Source organism: Lasioglossum baleicum, chromosome 1, assembly GCF_051020765.1.
Source record: "Lasioglossum baleicum chromosome 1, iyLasBale1, whole genome shotgun sequence".
Taxonomy (NCBI): domain Eukaryota; kingdom Metazoa; phylum Arthropoda; class Insecta; order Hymenoptera; family Halictidae; genus Lasioglossum; species Lasioglossum baleicum.
Window position 1 is genome coordinate 12,158,114 of NC_134929.1, and position 19,874 is coordinate 12,177,987.

Sequence of the window (19,874 nt, forward strand, 5' to 3'; positions counted from 1 at the left end):
GTTCTGTTTTGGTTGCGCGTGTGCGTCCGTGGCCTAGTGGTGCGATATCTGTTTGCCTCGACACACAGGATAATATAGAGTGCGGCCATCGTGCCCCCGTGAAAGAATACGAATATTTTCGTGATCGGCTACATGCGATTGTTTACGTGCTCTATGCAATTTGACAGAGTACCGGGATCAAGAGCCACGGGCGGAAGCGTTGTTGGCCCAGTCGTGGAACAGCTCGCACCATCGACGCATTGCGGACCGTTGGTCGTGGCGTTGGGTCAATTGCATCGCAAACATTTTCTTTCTCAGTTTCGAAAGAAATCGTTAACGCGTGAAAGGTCTATGACCGGACCACGACGAGGTTCGCTTTATCTTCTGAGAAACGACCCGACCAGCCACCGTCCGATCAGCATCAGACTGAAATTGATGAAGTCCGAGGCAATCGGGGAGGAGGACACGACTGCTGATCCTGCAGTTTGTGAACATTGATGATACTGGTGCACCACATCCTGTAGGTTGTCGCTGTTACATGTATTCTGTGTTGTAATCCAGTGCGCATTTTCCCCGTTCGGGTCTCTTCGGTTTTTCTCCTCCCTATCCCGTTCTAGACCCTTTGTTTTTCTTTCTCCTCGGCTCTCTCGTTCGATTCGTGTTCCCTGATTAGTTTTCTCGTGTAATTTCGTGAACGACGATCGCGCGATAGAGTTTCCTTCTCGTAGCAGCAGTAACAGCATCAGCATCAGCGGCGACAGCGATTGGTTTCGCTTTTTCTTTGTACGGATACACACGCACGCACGCGTATACATGCGTGAAAGCGCGCGCGCGTCACTCTGAACGGGAAAGAAAAGGTCGATGACAATGCAACGAGTCCAAGATCAAGACAATGGGATCAACATCAAATTCGGGGCGAGCAAAGGAAAAAAGGGAGAGTACACGCTCGTGTCGCAACACGCGGAGAAAGAAAAGAAGAGCGACGTCAATGGGACCAACAAACAAAGTAAGTACATTTGAGGATTCCCAAATTATTAGGTGTTTCTTTTTTTTTTTAATTAAGTGGGAGATTCTGTTTTATGGATATTTTTAAATTTGAAAAATATTTTTATACAGGTCTTTCGTATTGTTCTGTTAGCCAAGTTAAAAATAGTCTGTGGCATGACTCGCTACTTTATCGTGGAAAGAATAAGAATTACTTTGTATTTTAGTTAAACACAAAACAGCTGAGGAAGACTTAGTCCCACCAGATGGAGGATGGGGATGGCTCGTACTTTTGGCATCTGTCATGGTGAATCTACTGATCCCAGGAACAGTGAAATCGTTTGGTGTTCTGTTCGTTGAATTTCTGGAAGTTTTTGATGCGTCGCCTGCCGCAGCTGCTTGGATACCAGCTCTGTGCTATTTTCTCTACAGCTCGCTTGGTAATTAACTTTCTCAGAACTGTTACAGAATTTCATCGGTTGTAAACTTGAAAATAAATGTACGTTATTCTTGTTACAGGTCCACTCTCCAGCGTGCTATCGGTGAAATACTCTTATCGTACGGTAACGCTTATTGGAGGAACATTTGCAGCTGTAGGAATGATGCTAAGCTATTTTGCTAACTCTGTGGCCTTTTTATGCGTTAGGTAATTATGCGCAAAATAAAAACACAAATGTTTCAGTTATCAAACTAAATGATATTCAGTATGTAAAATATCGAGATGAAAAGATGTAATGTTATTTCTTGTTTCATCTTTAGTTACGGAGTTTTTGTGGGAACAGGAGCGGGACTGGCCTTCCCTCCAACCGTGTACATCGTAACTTCTTATTTTGTACGGTTTCGTGGACTCGCGAATGGTCTCTGCATATCTGGTAGCGCATTAGGTTCTATATTTCTTCCCCCTATCCTTGGAGTTCTTCTACGAGAATACGGATACAGGTATGTTGTTCTGTTGTACTTATAATTTAGCAGGTATGACTTTATTTTCTCGACAAACGTTGTATTCATGATCAGTTGAGAAAACATTACTGCCAGGGAACTTTGTTCTTTGTAAATTGTTTCTGTAACAACATCGCTCATCTATCCAAATTAATGCAACATCTCGTGTATTAATATTCATTTCTATGTGTTCGCGTTCATACATCAAAGTCTTTTTTTTTTCTTTTAATTCTTTTAAATGAAAATAACAAAAACAAAGATACATTTTCATGCATTAGTTTTTTTCTCGATCAGTTTTGACAAAATTTAATTGTACGTGTGATCTGTGACCTTGATTGTCCGATTTTATGTAAACTTGTGACGCTGGAACCGCGTTACAAAAGATACAAGACATTTGTGTATCTTTTTACGTGCGTTTTCACGTTCTCGTGAGGATCTGTAAATATAGTGTTACTGTCGTAATATTTTGTGAAGATCGTTTTTTTCGGTGAGTACTAATATACATCATTACTACAATTTAATAAAATGAATGCGAAGATGACTGATATGCATGCACTTGTTCTTCCCTTCACGAGACGCTCGGATAAACCAAACGCGTGCATCTGTGTACACAACGCTATTATACATCCCTGCAAAATTTACAGCTTCGATTAGCTGTTTTACGGCGTCTCCATCAAACGCGTTGTTGCTAAAGATAACGAACGTTTAACCGTTCGACATTTTTCACGGTAATGTATACAGATGTGTGAAGGAACGTAGAGGAAGCTATCTAGGCCCGCAACCAAATTACACGCTCTGCTATTATAACACATTGACTGCCACGCGCGAAACCATCTACAAACTGAAATGGAAACAGTATGAGGCCGAGACGTATCGCTGTGCTCTTTTAACCTTATGGAATAAGAGAGATAATGCTGTTCGTATTCAATGCTTCCGTCTAAAAATGAATTTTTTAGCCTCGGATACACCCGTCCGCGGGTGTCATGGCAGTCAAAGTGATAGCAGAGAAATTTTTAAACTAACCGGAAGTCTGCGACTGATACGTTGATGCCATAAATAACGAGCCGCTACGTGTGTTTAGGTAAGGAACATTATATCATGCGATTTTCATAGATTCATGTGTTACTCTGTTAATTAGTGACAGAATCTGTCGATACTTTTACAAAAAAGGGAATAAGAAATAACAAGAATTACATTTTGAGTTGTGTGTTCTAACGTCGTTTTGAATTAGACTCGACTAAGATGCGACCGCAAGGGGACGCAAATCCGTTTAGGACGCAAATCATGCTTCCCATCGTGACGCGCGATGCCCTTCCTGCATCGTGATAAGATGACTTGGCTGGGCGGTCGATCGGTTAGACACACTACAAAATACGAAGTCATAGCTCGCTTCGTCAGGTGTTCCATACGTAAAACCGTTGCAACTTTTTATTTTGTTGTGTTTTAGGCGTCCAGATAAACGTTCGAATATGATACGTTGCTATCTAGAGTGGAAGCGTACACTGTTACTTGAAATACAATCGTATACGTTCAAGTCACACTTCCTTGTCTTTTTATAACAGATTCAGACTTGGGGAAAATCGTTTGAATGAGTTGGGGAGAGGGGAGGGGAGCAATCACATACACGAGCGTTATCCCATGTGTGTGCATAGAACGGGGAACGGAAATGTTTGTATAGCTAGACTTTGAAAGTAAACATGACCACAGATGCAGACCTCCTGCGTAAGACGTATAGCGTTACTGCGAACATACACGATTGCTAACAATTCAAAAAAATTCCTTCACAGCTAATTACAATCTTGAGTCTATCTTTTCTAGTTTATTTTTTTAAACTGATTACGTTTCTTACTAGACTGAGCATCTTTATGTAATTTTTAAAATGCACCAGTATCTGTAAACAATGAGATATAACATTCTCATTATACTTTCCTCGTATGAATATTCGCGTCAGATTTTTTTCAAACATATTGAGTAGGACAGCGGGAATTAGCAAAAAGATCAGCAGTTCGATAATGACTTTCAAGTGTTTTGATGTTTGAAGTTTGAATATCGCAGTCATTGATAGCAAAGCGCGAACCTCATTTACATTCACATGCTGACTCTCATGAACATTTCTGTACGTAACGATCACGTTCGTAGAATCTACGGAATCGTGCGTCTTGACATTGTCGAAAGTACCTGCACATTTATGTGCGTGTGCGCGCGTGCGTTCAGTCGTGAACGCGTGATGTTCACGTGTTTAGAGTTAACGTGTCACACTACGCGGAAAGGAAAAAGCTCAGTCTCGCGATAACTTCGAATCATTCGTTCTAAATACTTTACGACGGAACTGTGACGACTGAAATCAATCTCCTCGCCGAGCAGTAACGAACGTAACGATCAAATCGGCATAAATCTTAATGGACTTTGCATTTGGTTTTGTCATGATTTTCTTTTGTATTTTTATTTCAAGTTTCCTTTTCAGCGACAGGATCCCGCGCTGTTTGCCGAACAACTTCTCGGCAAGAGAGTATACTATATCGAACTAGTCTAACTGAAATTATGGAACGCGTGTTACTACGCGTCATGAAATCGAACGTAAATCATTCTTTATTTCTGTGTATATTTATATATATATATATATATATATATATATATATATATATATATATATATATATATATATATATATATATATACACGCACGTGTAGTCTCTTTTGTTCTTTCTCTCTCTCTCCCTCTCTCTCTCTTAATTAAATGCCACACGATCTAGATACGTAAGAGCGAAGAATCTGCCCCGTCTAAGCGACCGTTTTGTTTTTCTTTTGTTGCAGAAGAATGTGTATCCACGGAAGAAGACAGGGACAAAATGCGATTTCGAAGAAGATGAACTTCTCATACCGCAAAGAATATTGTACGCGATCTGAAACACTCTAAAAATATCACGTTTCCATCGAAATCTATTTTGAAACGCGAGGGGATGCGCGCGTTCTCGGCTTTGATATTATTCTTTATCCTCTTGAATGTTTTTTAGCGTAACACCCATGGGTGCGTTACCGTTTCAAGGAATTACGAGCACGTTTGCTTCACGCCGATTTCTATTGATTTTGTTTGTTGGAACGCTCTTTGTTCGCCGCGTTTAATCCGTGTGAACGGTTTCAGATCGCCACACAAAGTCGGGTATGTCATAGTCTGAGCCCTAAGTGGAAGATAACTATGGCACAGACTATGAAACACCTGTTCTATAAGAGTATTACATTAAAAGGAACTCTCATATGCTTTGGTATATGAGTCTTCATTAGTGATGTTTATCTGTGATATAGTTTGCCAAATATGTAAAACAGTAATAAGTGCATTTTATTATATAAATATATAGAAATTTGTAAATGAGACGATCCTCGTGTATTGTATAAATTACTAGAGACTGTATTATTGGCACTCTTAACTAAGGAGTATCTGTAACCTATGGTATTGATATTTATATTTTTTCATAACTTATAAACGATAACAAATGATACTTGAAAATATGTCCTAATTATGTAATTAAAACATACGATGGGAACATGAACAATAAAGCGTTTCTCTAAACGCTTGTAATTATTATCATTTTTTAATTCTTTACATTTACATAGTCATAACATTCGAATCCTTACAAAGTGACGATCAAATATTTCGAAATTTTTCCTGTTCCATTTCATTTTTGTACTTTTTCGTATTTTCAGTCATCCATTAATTGTGAACTCAACATTTTCAAGAATCGTCACAACTAATAACTATCAGAAATTCATTCATAATATTTTTTATTTTTTTTTTTTGTAATTCAGTACGAAGTCACATACATATACACACACATCATTCGCTAACGGTCATTTGAAATTTTTTTATTTTCGACAGCCATGGAATGTCCTGTTGGCGACATTGTAAGCTATAGTAAATAATAGTAGACGGAACGTAAGAAACGCTAAAGTTTATTTTGCTTTTTTACAGAGGTGCAGTATTAATAATGGGTGCTGTCACTTTGAATGTATGGGCGAGTGCACTTTTGTACGAACCAGTGGAAAAGCACATGGTGCCAGCTTCGTCGTCGAACAAGTCGATCGACCATGACTTGGAAGCCGCCACCGTAACTGTAACTAGTCCCGAAGACGAGAAGAAATCGAATCTCGTGATTTCTTTCCCAAATTCGAACGAGAAGGCTGCGCCGATAGTACCAAAGAGCGCGTCCAGCGTCGCATTAGAATATTACAAAAACACGCCTGTCCAAGGGAGGACGAGAAAGATCAGTATGCCGACGGGCCGGGAGATAACGGGCCAGATGCACAGCACGCCCGCGTTGCACGCGGTCCCGGAACGCGGCGGCGACCATAACAAGCTATCAAGACGCAAATCGCCGTTCCAATCGCCGAGCACGTCCTCGTTCAATTACGTTAGCACACCGTATCACGGAAGCACTCTTTCCGCCTTACACCCAGAAAGGGCGTCCACGTTGACGTTGAACGCGATCTCGAACACGTTCACGAGAAAGCCCGTCGACGAGACGAAGAAGGTCGAGGAGAAACAGCAGAACAAGTTTTTCGATTTCAGTCTGCTGAAAGACCCAATCTATCTCGTGATCTTGATCTCAAACTCGACGAACGCGGTCAGCTACACGAACTTCATCATACTACTGCCAGCTTACGCGATCTCGTTGGGCTTCGACAAGAACATGTCTTCCCTTCTCCTTTCGACCGTTTCGGTCTTAGATTTGATAGGGCGTATCGGCGGCTCAGCTCTCTCCGATGTCTCGATAATGCCGAAGCACTGGTACTTTGTCGGAGGCCTGCTCATCTCTGGAATCTCGTTGGCCATTCTGCCGATCGCAACAGGGTACGTGATGCTCTCCGTTTACTGCGGTGTATTCGGTCTGGCGTCCGGTATTTACGTCGGTATTACCGCGGTCATTATGGCCGACATGCTAGGAACAGAAAAACTTACCTCCTCGTACGGTATCTCTTTGTTCGTGAACGGAATTATACAGCTAGTAGGTCCACCCATTTGCGGTCTCATCTACGGACAAATCAACAGCTATGGTCCTATTTTTAGTATATTGGGAATCATTTTAGTGGTAGGTGCCGCTTTGTGGGGTGTCGTACCGTTCATTAGGAAAAGACAACACGCGCAGGAGAAAGCCGCACCAGTCGAGAAATTATAGTGCATTTGTTGCGTCTCCGTGTTGAGTATCTCGCCAACGAGAAGAGCTTAACTGTATAATGAATTATCGTAGATTAGGCGTGTCTCAATACATAGTAATGACTATATAATTATGAAACACTGTGATGTTAGAATGAATGTTCTGTATATACCACTGGCACTGTGATGATGTTACACAATCCACGCGCACATTTCCAAGTGGATTAAGTAGGAAAACAATTTTCAAAGGATATATTTTTAAGAAACGCGACGGTTTCTCTTTTTCTTCAAAATTGAAAGTGTCTTGCCTTACATACAAGAAAACAAATAACTCTTTGGATGTCTGTTCTTGTTGATTACTAAAAACGAAAGTGGAAAAAAAATGATGAAGACATAGAAGTAATGAAGTACTTAGTTCAGAAGCGCACTAGTTGCAGGTGCTATTGTAATTTAAACCAACAAAACAAGCGCAATAATATAATTTAGTGCACATAATATTTTCTTAGTATATAAGCATAAGTATAATGAAAATGTCGAATATTTGTTTTTACACTTCTCTTGGAAAAAAATGAGAGAGAGAGAGAGAGATAAATATGTATATAATTCCTACTGTTATAAACACTCTGTCATTGAAGATAGTCAATTTTGTTATTCATTCGTTTACAAATCACCGAAAAATATGCCTTAAAATTAGAATGTAAGAAATTTGTAATTAATGAATTACATTTATATAATACTATACAATATGTAAAATAAATAATGATATGACACACGGATATCTTATTGATGGTGTTCCATGAGAACAAACAAACTAATTATTACTTTAGGATCAATAAAATATAAGTTATGGTTTGTATTTATTTTATTGAAGGGGCTCGATAATATTATCGGCTGCTAAGTAAATACTAAAGTAACCCCTTCTTCGCCGTGTTTATATGATTTTTGTATTGCAAAATTTACAATTACTAAATTTATTCTTTATACTGTTAGCAACATCAATTATTTCTTTTCTGATTTTTCTGGTTCTTGCTTAGCTGGAGCTTCAATTTCCCGGAAGTTGGGGAATTGTTCCCATGGAGCGGACAAGTCAAATTTACGGAATTCTTGGGTCAATTCCAATGGTTCGCATACCACCCTTTTTTTCTCATCGTCGTAGCGTACCTGATGGAAAAAAGTATCTTTGTTATAGCAGATATTACTCATAAATAACAGAAAAAATGTAGGATTATTTCTAGAAGCTAAAGATATAAGATAACTATTCGAATACCTCGACAAATCCAGAGAGTGGGAAATCTTTCCTTAGCGGATGTCCTTCGAATCCATAGTCTGTAAGAATTCTGCGAAGATCCGAATGATCCGTAAAATATACGCCATACATATCCCATATTTCTCGCTCGTACCAATTAGCAGCATTGTACACAGATTCAACCGACGGGAGAGGTGTTAATTCATCTGTATATGTTTTTACCCTAATTCTTGAATTAAATCTTAACGATAGAATATTGTAGACAATCTATAAATAAAAAGATAAATAATAGTATGTATTATAAAGCATGACAGTGTGTTCCCAATCAGAGAAATCCTTACCTCGAATCTATATTTACGACTAGGTACATCGACTGCAGTAATATCGGACAAATTGGTAAACTGAGCATTGTGATGATTTCTCAAAAATGATAATGTTGGAATCACGCCTTCGGGAGAAATACATATTTCAAGCTCGTCACCGCTCATAATTTGTACCTTTTGTACATACTTTGGCAAACATTCGGCAACGTACTGACCAAAATCCGTTAAATTTTTCACATCTACAGGGCTGGGTTTACGTATCGATGCTATTAAAAATGCTTGTCGTTATTACATCGTGGTACTATTGAACGTAGTATAAACGATCATTTTACGTACGCTGCACTTCTGGTTTTTCGGCTGCTGTTGTATTCGTTCTCAACGTCGGGAGAAGTTTTGGATAACCTATCAAACAAATTCATAATTTATTACATAATACAAAGAAAAGAAAAATTCAAGAAATATCAAATAAATTCATTACATTTGGGTGTTGCTACAGGTAAATTTCTTGAGAGTTTCAAGCAGTTTCTTAGCAGAGACGTCATTTTCAGGGAAAATCTTCTTCTCCTTACCACACAAAATAGTACACCCCGCGATACTGCGACAAGTGCGACATTTACTACGCTCTCTGGGTAACGAAGATTTCTGTATCGCATACAAATACAATACAGAGCAGAGATATTGTGCAAAATCTCTCGCGCATGTGCGGCGATTTTAGACTCAGTAAAATAAGATTCTCGATTATGGAGTACATTGAGCATCCCGTAAAATTTGTAAAAATTATTATTATTTAGACGAGAACCTCATCTGTGATAGTATGTATTATGTATCCCGTTTCTCTCTCTCTCTCGATGACGATATACAAAATGGATATTAATAGTTACTTTAAATACACTGCATGTATTACGCATTTATTATTTATTAACCTTGAGAGTAACATAATTTTTAGAGAGAATTAAATACTATATGAAAAGATTATTCCATTTTACTTGATTACTTATTTACAATATTTTTACAATGTAAAGCTTAATTCTATAGCTTTCTTGTACGAATACTTTTGTAAAATGTTATCGTACATTGTTAAAAGAAGAGATTCCTATTTTTGGTATATTTATCAACTGCTCACAATATTTTTTGAAGCACATTTCTGTTCAAGTTTTTGCATGTCCACTAGTATGGTTGCTACTGCGTGCCTAAGCTGATGAAATTTTGACATGGATAATTCAAATATCTGGTGTTCACCATTACTGAATGTCCACTTCATTATAATATGTGGTTCTAGGACTCTGTTTAAGATGCTGAAAGTAACAAAAAAATAAATATCTGAATAGAGACAACACTTCAATAAAAATTATGCAATTACTTAGAAGCAATGGTGATGTCCACACGCCACTTGCAAGACATCAGATGCGAGTAAAACTTTGTTCTATCGAGCAAACCAGCTATTAACTCTGGTCGCTTCTGGCCATAGATCACGGTAGACAAATCCTCGATGCATTCAGGAGGTAATCTGAAGAATAACGATGCCAGTTAATGTATTTTCTAACTATTGAATTTATTAAATGGCCTAGTAAATATATACTTTAATTCTTCCAATATTTGCCTGAATTCTTCAGGTTTCACATTCTGTGATAATATGCCCAAGTGAACCTTCAATATTGTATAGATAACCGAGTAATATTCATCTACGGATTCTACCGGTACATTATACTTTTCACTTATTTTGTCCAATATCCCTTCTTCTATATATTCTTGATTTATTGACTTTACAGCAACTATAGTTGAAAGGTTAGAATATTTGCAATATATATTACAATCGTAATATACATTTAAAAAGAACTTACTCTGTATTAGAGGACGAACAAACATCTTTTTTAAGCCTGGCAGAACTTTTGTATTATTTCCTAAAGCATACAAAAGTTGTGTTTGAAAAGTTGACATGTTTGTTATGAATTTGTTTCCCGTTGTTCTATAGTATGGTTCTGGACAAGCCGATCTGGGAAAAAGGTCTAAAATGAACAGAATATGCTCGGAAAAATTCTGTATAAATATTATTTCCAATTATTTCTTATAATTTTAGTGAAATATGTCAGGAGATGTCAAACTATCATTCCCCAAACAGATGATTTGCTTCCATCGTTTAATGCCATCTATAGCAAAGCTCAAGCAACATATTTAGAATTATGGAGGAGCAGGCAAGATATTTTAAATTAACATATAAAAACCTAAAGTATACAGTATACGTAGCACGTAATATGAGCCGCATTTTAATAAATAATTCGATCATTTTTCAATGCTTCATATCATCTTTATCTTTTTAATATTGACAGTTCAGTCGCTTAGGACTCTTAGGTATACGTACACCGTTCCTCTGGATACCATTATAAGGGCGTTGTGAATGAGAAAAGCATATTACATAGATTATTTTGCTGGATTCTTTAATATCTGTATAAAATACAGAATACAATACTTAGTATTCACAAATAATGGTATATAACAGATTCCCTGATATATCAAATTTGGAATAAATCTTTCAACTGACCGTGTGGCCTAATGGATAAGGCGTCGGACTTCGGATCCGAAGATTGCAGGTTCGAGTCCTGTCACGGTCGAACACTTCTTTTTAATTTTTTTTGTGTTTACGATACATGTTACATCAACAAACTTGTTAAATAATAATCATTTTATTGTACGCATTTTGATTCAACGTGAATATGCAGTACATTTAAAATTATATCGTGTGCCTTGAATTTTAGAAAATGCACCCCAGCGAATCAATATTTATGTTATTTCATAAAGGATAGGAAATATTTAGTACTAACTAATAAAAGTTGAAAGAATAGGATTGTAAAAACATTTTAATGTACAATTACAAGAAAAAAAATTGATTCCTTCGAGCCGGATTTGAACCAGCGACCTATGGATATCTTATTTGAACATGCCAACTACAGTCCACCGCTCTACCAACTGAGCTATCGAAGGTTGTTGATTCACGTGTGCCGCTGGACATGTGATAAACGTAATCATCCTAAAATCTGATTATTTTATTCATTATTTAATTATTTATATATTTAAACTACTGAGAAAATCATTCTTAATAGTTAGAAATTGAAAACAACATAAAATTATATATAGAATTGAAATTATCTGTGGTATTTATATAATTAGTCCGAAACTAAATAAAACCCTTGTAAAATGAATATAAATGTCTAAGATAGTTTCAACTTAATTATCATATCCAATTAGCAAATTACAGCTCCTTGGTACGAAATGCGATACATATACGATAATTGTTGAAGAGACTACGATAGAAAGTCATTGACTTCTGAATGTTTTATACTTTTTGAAAGTTTTGTATTGAAAGTTTTACACTTTTTTTTTATACTTTTGCAAACAAGTGTCACGGAAACTCTTCCTAGTTTCAATTTCAAAAGCCAATTTTTTCGTTTCGAAATTAGTTCATGTAACGATGTTTTTGATTACAGTTCTAGTATGTATCGATTCCATGCTCTTTAATGACGAAATCATTCTAGGAGCGCCGCGCCGATTCCCTAATCAGGACATAGCGAATCCATCTCGAATAGACCACACCTAAATGTCAGTCGTACTTTAGGCGATCCTTTCTTTCAACGTCGTTTTGCTACTCATTCGTGTCACGATATACATAATTTATGATTTCTTCAATTTAGAGCCTGTCGATCACTGTGATTTTCCATTGCTGTCTCTGCCTACTTTTTCTTTCACTTAATTACAAAAATCGTGACAAATTAGATTTAAGAATAATATACGGTATTAGTTAAGAAAATAAATTAGTTAAGAAAGCGTAAAACGTTTAGCCGTATATTCATAACATGTTCATACACATATGTATATGTGAAGCGGCCAGTGAAGGGCATTGAACAGTGAAATTGTAGTCGGTTCTCGATTGAAGGAGGCTATAAGGAGAGTGCATCAATAATACAGCGAACATTGTACTCCTTGAAAGTAAATATTCGATATTGCCCCGGCAGCAACCGGAAATTCACACAAAGCACGGTTCAGTGGCATGCAAATACTCAAAGATACTTGAAAACTTCAATAAATATCCTGGGACGTTTATATTGGCTCGATTCTCCAACACGGAACACTCGCATGTCTCTACTTTGCACTGTAATTAGATCGACAGTTGTCTATCCGCGATTGATACTGTAGCATTCCTAGATTCACATTAGATACGCTTAAATATGTATAAGTAATCTTATCGTGCAAAACATATGGCAAAAAATATATTGTAACTGCTCGTAACTACCTTTCCGACAAAGGTAAAAATAATATGGTCAGAATACAGTGACTTATTCTTTTATTAACAATGAAATATAAATCGCTTTGTTATACAATGATTTAAAATCGTTTATTGTTAATATAGTTGTGAATTAGTTTGGTTACAAAGAGCCGTCGTTTGTACACGATTTGTTAACTGATCGAGATAATGCTGCAGTGTATTTATTAATTAATACACGGTATAATTCCCTGGACTCGCGTTTTTTATTTCGATCGTCAGCGCCATCTTCCTAAAATACAAAAAAAATTGGACGTCTATAAATGTGGGTACACGATTGTTTGGACCATTTACGGTGAACGCGAGGCATTAATATTAAATGGAGACGCTGAATATGCTAATAAATAGAAACACAGTGTCGTATGCTCGTGTCAGATTTTATTCATGAAACCGGGTTGCGCGTTAGGAATATCGTTGCTGTTGGGAAGGTGCGTAATGTACCCCTGTATGGTCACATGTCCACCGACGATAGAGGATAGAGGATGGGAGCGCGTGTCGCCATCCTCCGGTTGGTGTCAGCAGGCGGTATAGCGTATTCCCGTCATGCGAGGGTGGAACGGTTGGGTAATTACCTCCAGATCACACACGCTACTCCAACGAATGGTATCAAGATGAACAAGGAGAAAGAATTGGCAGGACAAAGAGTGTTGGGAAGAACGCAGGCGCGGTCCGTTCGCTAATGCTTGCAGCACGGCGCGCGTGCGCGGGACCGATCGGCCAGGATGGCGAGGGAAAGAGAGAAAATGGAAACGCGGGTAAGGATACACGGAAAGATAGATCCGTGTAACGCGAGCGAACTGCAATAAATTGCAGCGTACACGGGAGAAAAAGCCGTTTTGAAAATCAATGAGAAACACACCGGTAACGAAAGATTACGAAAATTATGCGGAAACTTCGCACGAGAGGAGGTCAAAGGTAAACGTTGAGGTAGGAACCAGCGGTGCACTCAATCAAGAAATTATAGCCACTCGGATTAGACAATAAAGCTACGGTTCAGGGGGTAGAAGAAGATAAAAGGGTAATGGGGAGAGTGAGAGAGGGAGAGAAGGTGCGAGCAAGAAAGGGCGGAGCAAGAGAGAAAGTCACTGTGTGAACTGTAAAGCGATACAAGGGATGGTAGAGTGGGGATGAAGCAGAATAGACGAGAGAGAGAGGTGGCGCTCTCGCGCAGTCTGGCGTCGTCGGCCGACTGGTGTGTGTCCGGGCCAACTTTAGACGCGATTTATTTTCGTCTCTCGTTGTGTCCCCGCGACAGTTTCGATCGCGGTACCGTCAGTTCTGTCTTTATCGTTCGCGAGGACCGTCCTTTCGGTGTGATAGCAGAGTTCGCGCCAGTGACAACGAATGTCAGCTAGAAATTCCGTGTGTACGCCGGTCGACGAGCTATCGTCATTTGTGTTCTAAGAATCCTTCTGTACGACGATCGCCGGCCGATGCGACGGACAATAAGGTAATGTTTCGTTGTGATGGTATGGTTCCGAGTTGGACTGCTGGCCTGGCCGGTAGTGGATCGATTTTCACGAGAAGTGAAGCGGGAGCTGTCTGTGCGAGAGAGAGAGAGAGAGAGAGAATGCGAGAGCGAGAGGGGTAGGGTACCGAGCGAGGGGGGGTGGCAGGTAATAAGACTAGGAATGCGATAATGCATGTCTCCTCTTTTTCCATTGTATTATTACTGATCTTCCGCCTCCTCCCTCTCCTCATCCCACTCCTCATTTGACGCGTTCATTCCTCTCTGACTCCTCTTTCAACTATTTATGTTCGCCGACGTTTAAACCGATTCTGCCCGATTCTGAAACGTTGCGCTCGCAATTCCTCATCTCGCTGGCTGCCAGTTCCATTCGGTTCCGTTCGCGTGCACGCGTGCGCCCATCTTCCTCGGCCTCGTAGATCAGACGGGACGACACAAAATCCTTTACCTCTGGAATCAGAGCTGGGTAAAATATAGAGGAAACGTGTTGCCAATACTTGAACGGTACACGCTTCAAACGAACTGATATTTTCAATCGAAAACGAATAAAATACTTCGATTCGAATAACCTCGAACAATGAAATACGAAATTTTTAATATTTCTTATACGAGTAAATGTTTTACCGTGTAGTCAACAATCTGGAATGATTAAATAGTTTCTGGTAATGACAGAAAATTCTAAAAATATTAGACCGTAAGGTTGTATTACCGAACGTAGCCCAATTAATACTATTTCATATAAAATAGTCCAATTGTAGTGTTCTACCAAGCGCCTGGCCAGGGAGACGATTTCGTTGAAGCGGCATCGACGGCGAAGAAGTGTTATAGGAAGAAGAAGGGAAACCGGAAGTGTATTTTCGTCGGTCACGAACCGAGAGACTGGCCGTTTACTTTTACGTTGACAACGCGTTCGATGGTGGCACGTTAGCGCGAGAAGCTTCTCACTTCGCATAGAAAACAGCAGCCCCGATAGATCAGAGGTTCCAGCGGCTACGCTACGTGAATAAGAATCGAAGACGGAAGCTCTCTCGTCGTCTAAGGAGAACCATGGGGAATTGCTCGTCGGCGAGACTCGGGCCCGATGATCGAACGCGATGAATCGCACGGCTGGTCTGGGTCTGAAAATGTCGATCGACAACGAAGATGCTAATGATAAGAACGATTAAGCGGATTATCAGCAGAAGCACGGGTGTGCGACGTTTAGCGACCTCTGCGTACCAGTACACGAGCGATAATCGCTTTAAACGCATCCTAAATGAATTATAACTCGTTGACCGGACCTAAAACTACGCGTGTGGATGGATCGATGTGTCATTAGCTCCGGCGAGCACCGTGCCCACGGCTTGTGCGAATAGGACAACCATAATCGTGCAGAATTTTTCGTGTGTTTCGCGTCTCTGACCCTCTTCCGCCCTACGATTCTCACCGGTCGATAGACCCCGACTCGACGTGGTACACTCTCTCTCTCTTTCTCTCTCTCTCTCTCCCTCTCTCTCCCCTTCTCTCCCTCTCCTTCTCTCTTCTGTCTGTCTATCTCGATCGTGGCTAGTAGGAGAGACGAGGAACGCGAAGAAACGAGGAGCGAGTAAGATACAAAAATCGCGCGATCATGATTTGTATACTTATACGGACAGTGCGTTTCCTGATCGACAAATACACAGCCGCAAAGTGTACACGGAATGTTGGTAACGTGATGACAAAGTGATGGTGAGAAGCCTGCACTGCAAAGTGACGATGATTTAACCTTTTGTCCCGCAAAGATCGGAGGAAGGAACATGGAAGTGTGGAGGGATTGGTGAAGCTCTGCGACCTAAATTAATCAGTGAACACCCGGCTAAGGTAGGATTTCCGGTAGGAAGTGGCGCTTTTCTTTGCTTTTGCCAGACCCCTCGAGGCAATTATGCTTTTCGGCTGACACTTTATCCGGTGGTGAGTCAGACGCTCTACAGATAGAACGTATCCTTACATATATGAGAAATTCGGGCTGTAAATACAGTTCGTACATCGAATCGGACAAAACGTTTCGAAATGCTCGGACATTATTCTTGTCGTGAACTCTCTGCCGGCCGTTTTTGTCTCTACGATACTTGTTTAACGTTTTCGCACACCTTTCCCACTATGTACCTCGAACCTGTACTATGTTATGAATTTTGTACGAAACTTGGTTAAAAAAGATGGTTATTCGAAAAGCTTAAGCATGGATTTTTGGTCGAAGATGTAAATTCCATTCAACCGTGTTTTGTAAGGTGAAAGTTTAAAATAGGAAGTTAAACAGAAAGGTCAAGTGCGGATTTCTGGTCGAAGCCGTCGAAGATATAAAGTCTATTCAATTGGGTTTGGGAAGGTAAAAGTTGAAAAGAATTGTTGTTAATGAGAAATTTCCTGCTCTCTGTCCTCCAACGTTTAAAATAGGTTATCGAAAAAGGTTAATCGCGGATTTCTGATCGAAGGTGTAAATTCTATTCCGTGTTTTGTAAGGTAAAAATTGAAAGGAATCTTCTTGATTTTTATCCTCCGTCACAACTAGCCTAGAAATGATTGAGGGGAAGATGAAGTGACACGAGATAACGAGAAAAGTTCGTGAATAGATGGGCTGTGCTTACATATGGAGAAATGAAAGAGCCAATGCGGTGAAAAGTTTCGCAATGACTCGATGCTAAATGTATATCGATTTGTCGGCTGTTCGATGGAAAGATTCATAAAAAATCTCCTTTTTCGTTCAAGTTCGAATTCCGGCGATCGCGTCGATAAACGAGAACTCTCTACGAACTACCAGTACCAACATATGGTATCGTTTGTGTACACTTCTTTTATAACTGGATGACTTGTTTTATGTTTCGCTACTTGAGTCATCGGAAGCGTTCTTGGTAGATACATTATGAGTCGTACGCGAATTGATACGTGTTATCGAGACGAATCAGGCGTACCGAGCGTCCTGAGACGTTCAGATTATTTAATGGGTTTGCGTCAATAGTCGGAGGTATAAAGAATAGCGTAGAAAATATTGGAGAACTTGAAAATTGTAAATTGTTCAGATAATTCAGTGACTCGCGTAGATGCATTATGAGACGTCCGAATTGATATATGTACATATGTATATCGAGACGACTGAACCTTATCGAGTGTCCAGAGACATTTAGATTATTCAATTATTCTGTGACAGTAGACATTAATAGACAATCTCGATGGTTGTAGGATAGCGTAGAAAATTCGAGAAACTGAAAATTGTTGAACCGATGTGGTAGTTGTTATTTGAATTGCCGTTTCCATCACAAGTTTTTAGCTTTAGGGAGACAACAGAGTTGTCCGGATTGTATTACGAAACTTTCTCTTGCGGTGTCCATGCCTTACGCGACTTTTGGCTGATGCGATTAAATGCCCTGGATACCTGTGCAACGAGTGCACCGCAACAAGTAATCTCTTAGGGTCTTTGTAGTGCTTCGAGATTATACGCTTACGTACTGGCTTCTTCGTACACCCCTGTCTTCACAGATTTAGTCCCCGTTATCGCAGCAGAACCTCACTTATACGAACTCCCGTTATCCGAACACCTCGGCGTTCTATTATATCAGCTATTTTTGTACAAAATTCAGTAGAAACCGACCGCCATGATTCATGCTTTCGAGTAGCTTGTGGAACTCTTACAAAAATTTTCACAGATCATTTTAGAAAGATTAGAATGAGAGATCAAAATTGTTTTCGCCAAGGAAAAGATATCTCTATAAAAGAGCTGTTCGTTTTTGTTAATATACACGTTCTCTCCCGTAGTTGATGTCATGAATGCATAAAGATCATAAAAACCTCGTCTCATAAGAGAAAAAAAGATCACTGTTAGAAAATTAGTTGGACCGGTAAAAATAGAAAAAAAGTCGAGCCGGTAATAAAATTATAGAACTCTACGGGCAAAACGAAAGGATAAGGGGATTAACAGTGTATATCTGAGTCCGACATTGAAGGTTAATTATTTTAAAATTCGATCAGGGTAATTTACACGGCATAGCTTTTAATAGGCTTAATCGCCGAGCCCCTTTCTAATTTATTACATCGCAAACAACGGCGTTACCGCCCACCGACTCCCTTGTTCCTTTTTGTTCAATTTTCGTGTTCCTTTCATTAAGTCCTTCGGGCATTTTCCGTCTGATTATGTCGAATATATATTACACGTGTTTTATAGAAATATAGCAGCGCAATTACCCTAGATCGTTTATAGTGGTTGCGCAACTGAAACGAACCGGAGCGAATGATTCTTTTTACTGGTTCTTGGAAGGAGTGGGGGCAGGGATAATTCGAAAAGAAATCCCAGAGGATTGTGTTTCACTTTCTTGCTGGTACAGAAACATTAAAAATGTCTCATTTCTGTCGTCTACATTTCGGTCGAAATTCAGCTAACAGCAGGACATGATTCCACAGTATGTATTGCATGTCACAATTTCAAGGAATTTGAGTTTATGCATTAATTAAACTTTATAGTATAGGATGTACGTATTTACCAGCAAAAAAGTCATGAAAATAAATTCGAAAGACTCAAAAACATAATGCAATTTAACCGATGTTCTATGTCAAAGCATTAGTGATCAGAACTTTAAACGGCAATATCTCGAAAGTTGAAACTATGTGACATGCGGCGTTCTTCCTGACAACCACAGATCTATGGGGTGCATAGAACGTCGCGACGATGGCGTCGCGTCGGCTCGCCTAATCGTTTGTTTCTTACCTCGACGACTCTCAGTCTCGTGGGGTGACGACCCTGCACGTCTGGCCGGAGCCTCTGTCGTGCATTTCGTATTTATTATTTATACGCCGACAAGTGTCTACATCCGGTGGATGTGCCCCGGCAAATCCACTTCGTTAGAGGTACCCGAGAGTGGCGGTTACTCTTCGCGAAGAATCGCACGGAGCCGAGGTTCTCCCCAGTTTCTAATTCAATGTGTATCAAACGAATTCGTTTCAATCAATCCATCCCCCGGTCGTCCGAGCAGTTAATCAGTTCGTTACGTGCCGCCGACGAACAAACCTCAATATGTTAATTCTCAATCATCCGATCAAGCAAAGATCAATTCATAGTAATTAATTAATTGAAATTCGGTCGGGTGGGTGGTCGGCCTACCCGTTCTGGGAAAATAATGCTCATTTATTTAATTAATAACAGAATTAAACGGCGCACGGCGCGTGCAGCTAAAATACACGTAACATGGCACATTTGCAAAAAGAGCAAAGCTTTTCCGATTTTCTCTGCCTTGTTAGGAGTTTGTCGAACTCTCCATTTTCATTTGCTTTTATTTTTACTATGTTTTCAAAACACTTGGATTTTTGTACACTCAACACTGTGTTTACGGAGCAGTGACTCTGAATTTTCCTTTTCTTTCAGAAAATAACGTATTTACGTGTATCTAAATTGTTAGATATTTAGAAAGGAAATAAATAAATTTGTTGAATAATTCCTCATGAATATAATCGTAAATTGAAAATAT

General features: G+C 39.4%; 4 protein-coding genes and 2 non-coding genes across 7 annotated transcripts in view; 3 read left to right on the top strand and 3 right to left on the bottom strand.

Moving 5' to 3' along the window:
- The first annotated feature begins 840 nt into the window (after window positions 1-840).
- On the top strand, window positions 841-7,827 carry Hrm (solute carrier family 16 member hermes). The gene is made up of 5 exons (XM_076431331.1): window positions 841-985; window positions 1,191-1,403; window positions 1,483-1,609; window positions 1,723-1,902; window positions 5,870-7,827. Exons 1-5 carry the CDS (start codon window positions 841-843, stop codon window positions 7,071-7,073), a joined length of 1,869 nt encoding a protein of 622 aa, XP_076287446.1. The 3' UTR covers window positions 7,074-7,827.
- Window positions 7,828-8,006: 179 nt separating this feature from the next.
- On the bottom strand, window positions 8,007-9,257 carry Nd-30 (NADH:ubiquinone oxidoreductase core subunit S3). The gene is made up of 5 exons (XM_076431462.1): window positions 9,099-9,257; window positions 8,957-9,022; window positions 8,639-8,886; window positions 8,319-8,564; window positions 8,007-8,212 (listed from the first exon to the last, which is right to left on the bottom strand). The coding sequence occupies exons 1-5, from the start codon at window positions 9,160-9,162 to the stop codon at window positions 8,051-8,053; spliced, it is 786 nt and encodes a 261-aa protein (XP_076287577.1). The 5' UTR covers window positions 9,163-9,257; the 3' UTR covers window positions 8,007-8,050.
- Window positions 9,258-9,478: 221 nt separating this feature from the next.
- Window positions 9,479-10,784, bottom strand: LOC143212573 (COMM domain-containing protein 5). Its single transcript, XM_076431483.1, has 4 exons — window positions 10,462-10,784; window positions 10,200-10,392; window positions 9,981-10,127; window positions 9,479-9,915 (listed from the first exon to the last, which is right to left on the bottom strand). The coding sequence occupies exons 1-4, from the start codon at window positions 10,556-10,558 to the stop codon at window positions 9,732-9,734; spliced, it is 621 nt and encodes a 206-aa protein (XP_076287598.1). The 5' UTR covers window positions 10,559-10,784; the 3' UTR covers window positions 9,479-9,731.
- A 372-nt stretch (window positions 10,785-11,156) lies between these two features.
- Trnar-ucg (transfer RNA arginine (anticodon UCG)) lies at window positions 11,157-11,229 on the top strand. The gene has a single exon. It is a non-coding gene; the product is annotated as a tRNA-Arg (tRNA).
- A 277-nt stretch (window positions 11,230-11,506) lies between these two features.
- Trnay-gua (transfer RNA tyrosine (anticodon GUA)) lies at window positions 11,507-11,599 on the bottom strand. Its single transcript has 2 exons — window positions 11,563-11,599; window positions 11,507-11,542 (listed from the first exon to the last, which is right to left on the bottom strand). It is a non-coding gene; the product is annotated as a tRNA-Tyr (tRNA).
- Window positions 11,600-14,244: 2,645 nt separating this feature from the next.
- LOC143214737 (cholesterol transporter ABCA5) overlaps window positions 14,245-19,874 on the top strand; it is a 34,659-nt gene continuing 29,029 nt past the window's right edge. For both annotated transcript variants that reach the window (XM_076436094.1, XM_076436104.1), the window contains exons 1-2: window positions 14,245-14,385; window positions 15,151-16,242. The gene's annotated coding sequence lies outside the window, so the exon portion shown is untranslated. The remainder of the gene's footprint in view (window positions 14,386-15,150; window positions 16,243-19,874) is intronic.

What these genes read in the sequence shown, in the direction of transcription:
- Hrm (XM_076431331.1), top strand. Translation starts at nt 841, where the DNA reads ATGACAATGCAACGAGTCCAAGATCAAGACAATGGGATCAACATCAAA. An exon ending in GTGGCCTTTTTATGCGTTAG is followed by an intron (nt 1,610 to 1,722) that starts GTAATTATGCGC and finishes TTTCATCTTTAG; the next exon opens with TTACGGAGTTTTTGTGGGAA. An exon ending in CTACGAGAATACGGATACAG is followed by an intron (nt 1,903 to 5,869) that starts GTATGTTGTTCT and finishes GCTTTTTTACAG; the next exon opens with AGGTGCAGTATTAATAATGG.
- Nd-30 (XM_076431462.1), bottom strand. Translation starts at nt 9,162, where the DNA reads ATGACGTCTCTGCTAAGAAACTGCTTGAAACTCTCAAGAAATTTACCT. An exon ending in ACCTGTAGCAACACCCAAAT is followed by an intron (nt 9,023 to 9,098) that starts GTAATGAATTTA and finishes TTTGTTTGATAG; the next exon opens with GTTATCCAAAACTTCTCCCG. An exon ending in CACTCTCTGGATTTGTCGAG is followed by an intron (nt 8,213 to 8,318) that starts GTATTCGAATAG and finishes TTTTTCCATCAG; the next exon opens with GTACGCTACGACGATGAGAA.
- LOC143212573 (XM_076431483.1), bottom strand. Translation starts at nt 10,558, where the DNA reads ATGTCAACTTTTCAAACACAACTTTTGTATGCTTTAGGAAATAATACA. An exon ending in TGTTCGTCCTCTAATACAGA is followed by an intron (nt 10,393 to 10,461) that starts GTAAGTTCTTTT and finishes TTTCAACTATAG; the next exon opens with TTGCTGTAAAGTCAATAAAT. An exon ending in GACATCACCATTGCTTCTAA is followed by an intron (nt 9,916 to 9,980) that starts GTAATTGCATAA and finishes TGTTACTTTCAG; the next exon opens with CATCTTAAACAGAGTCCTAG.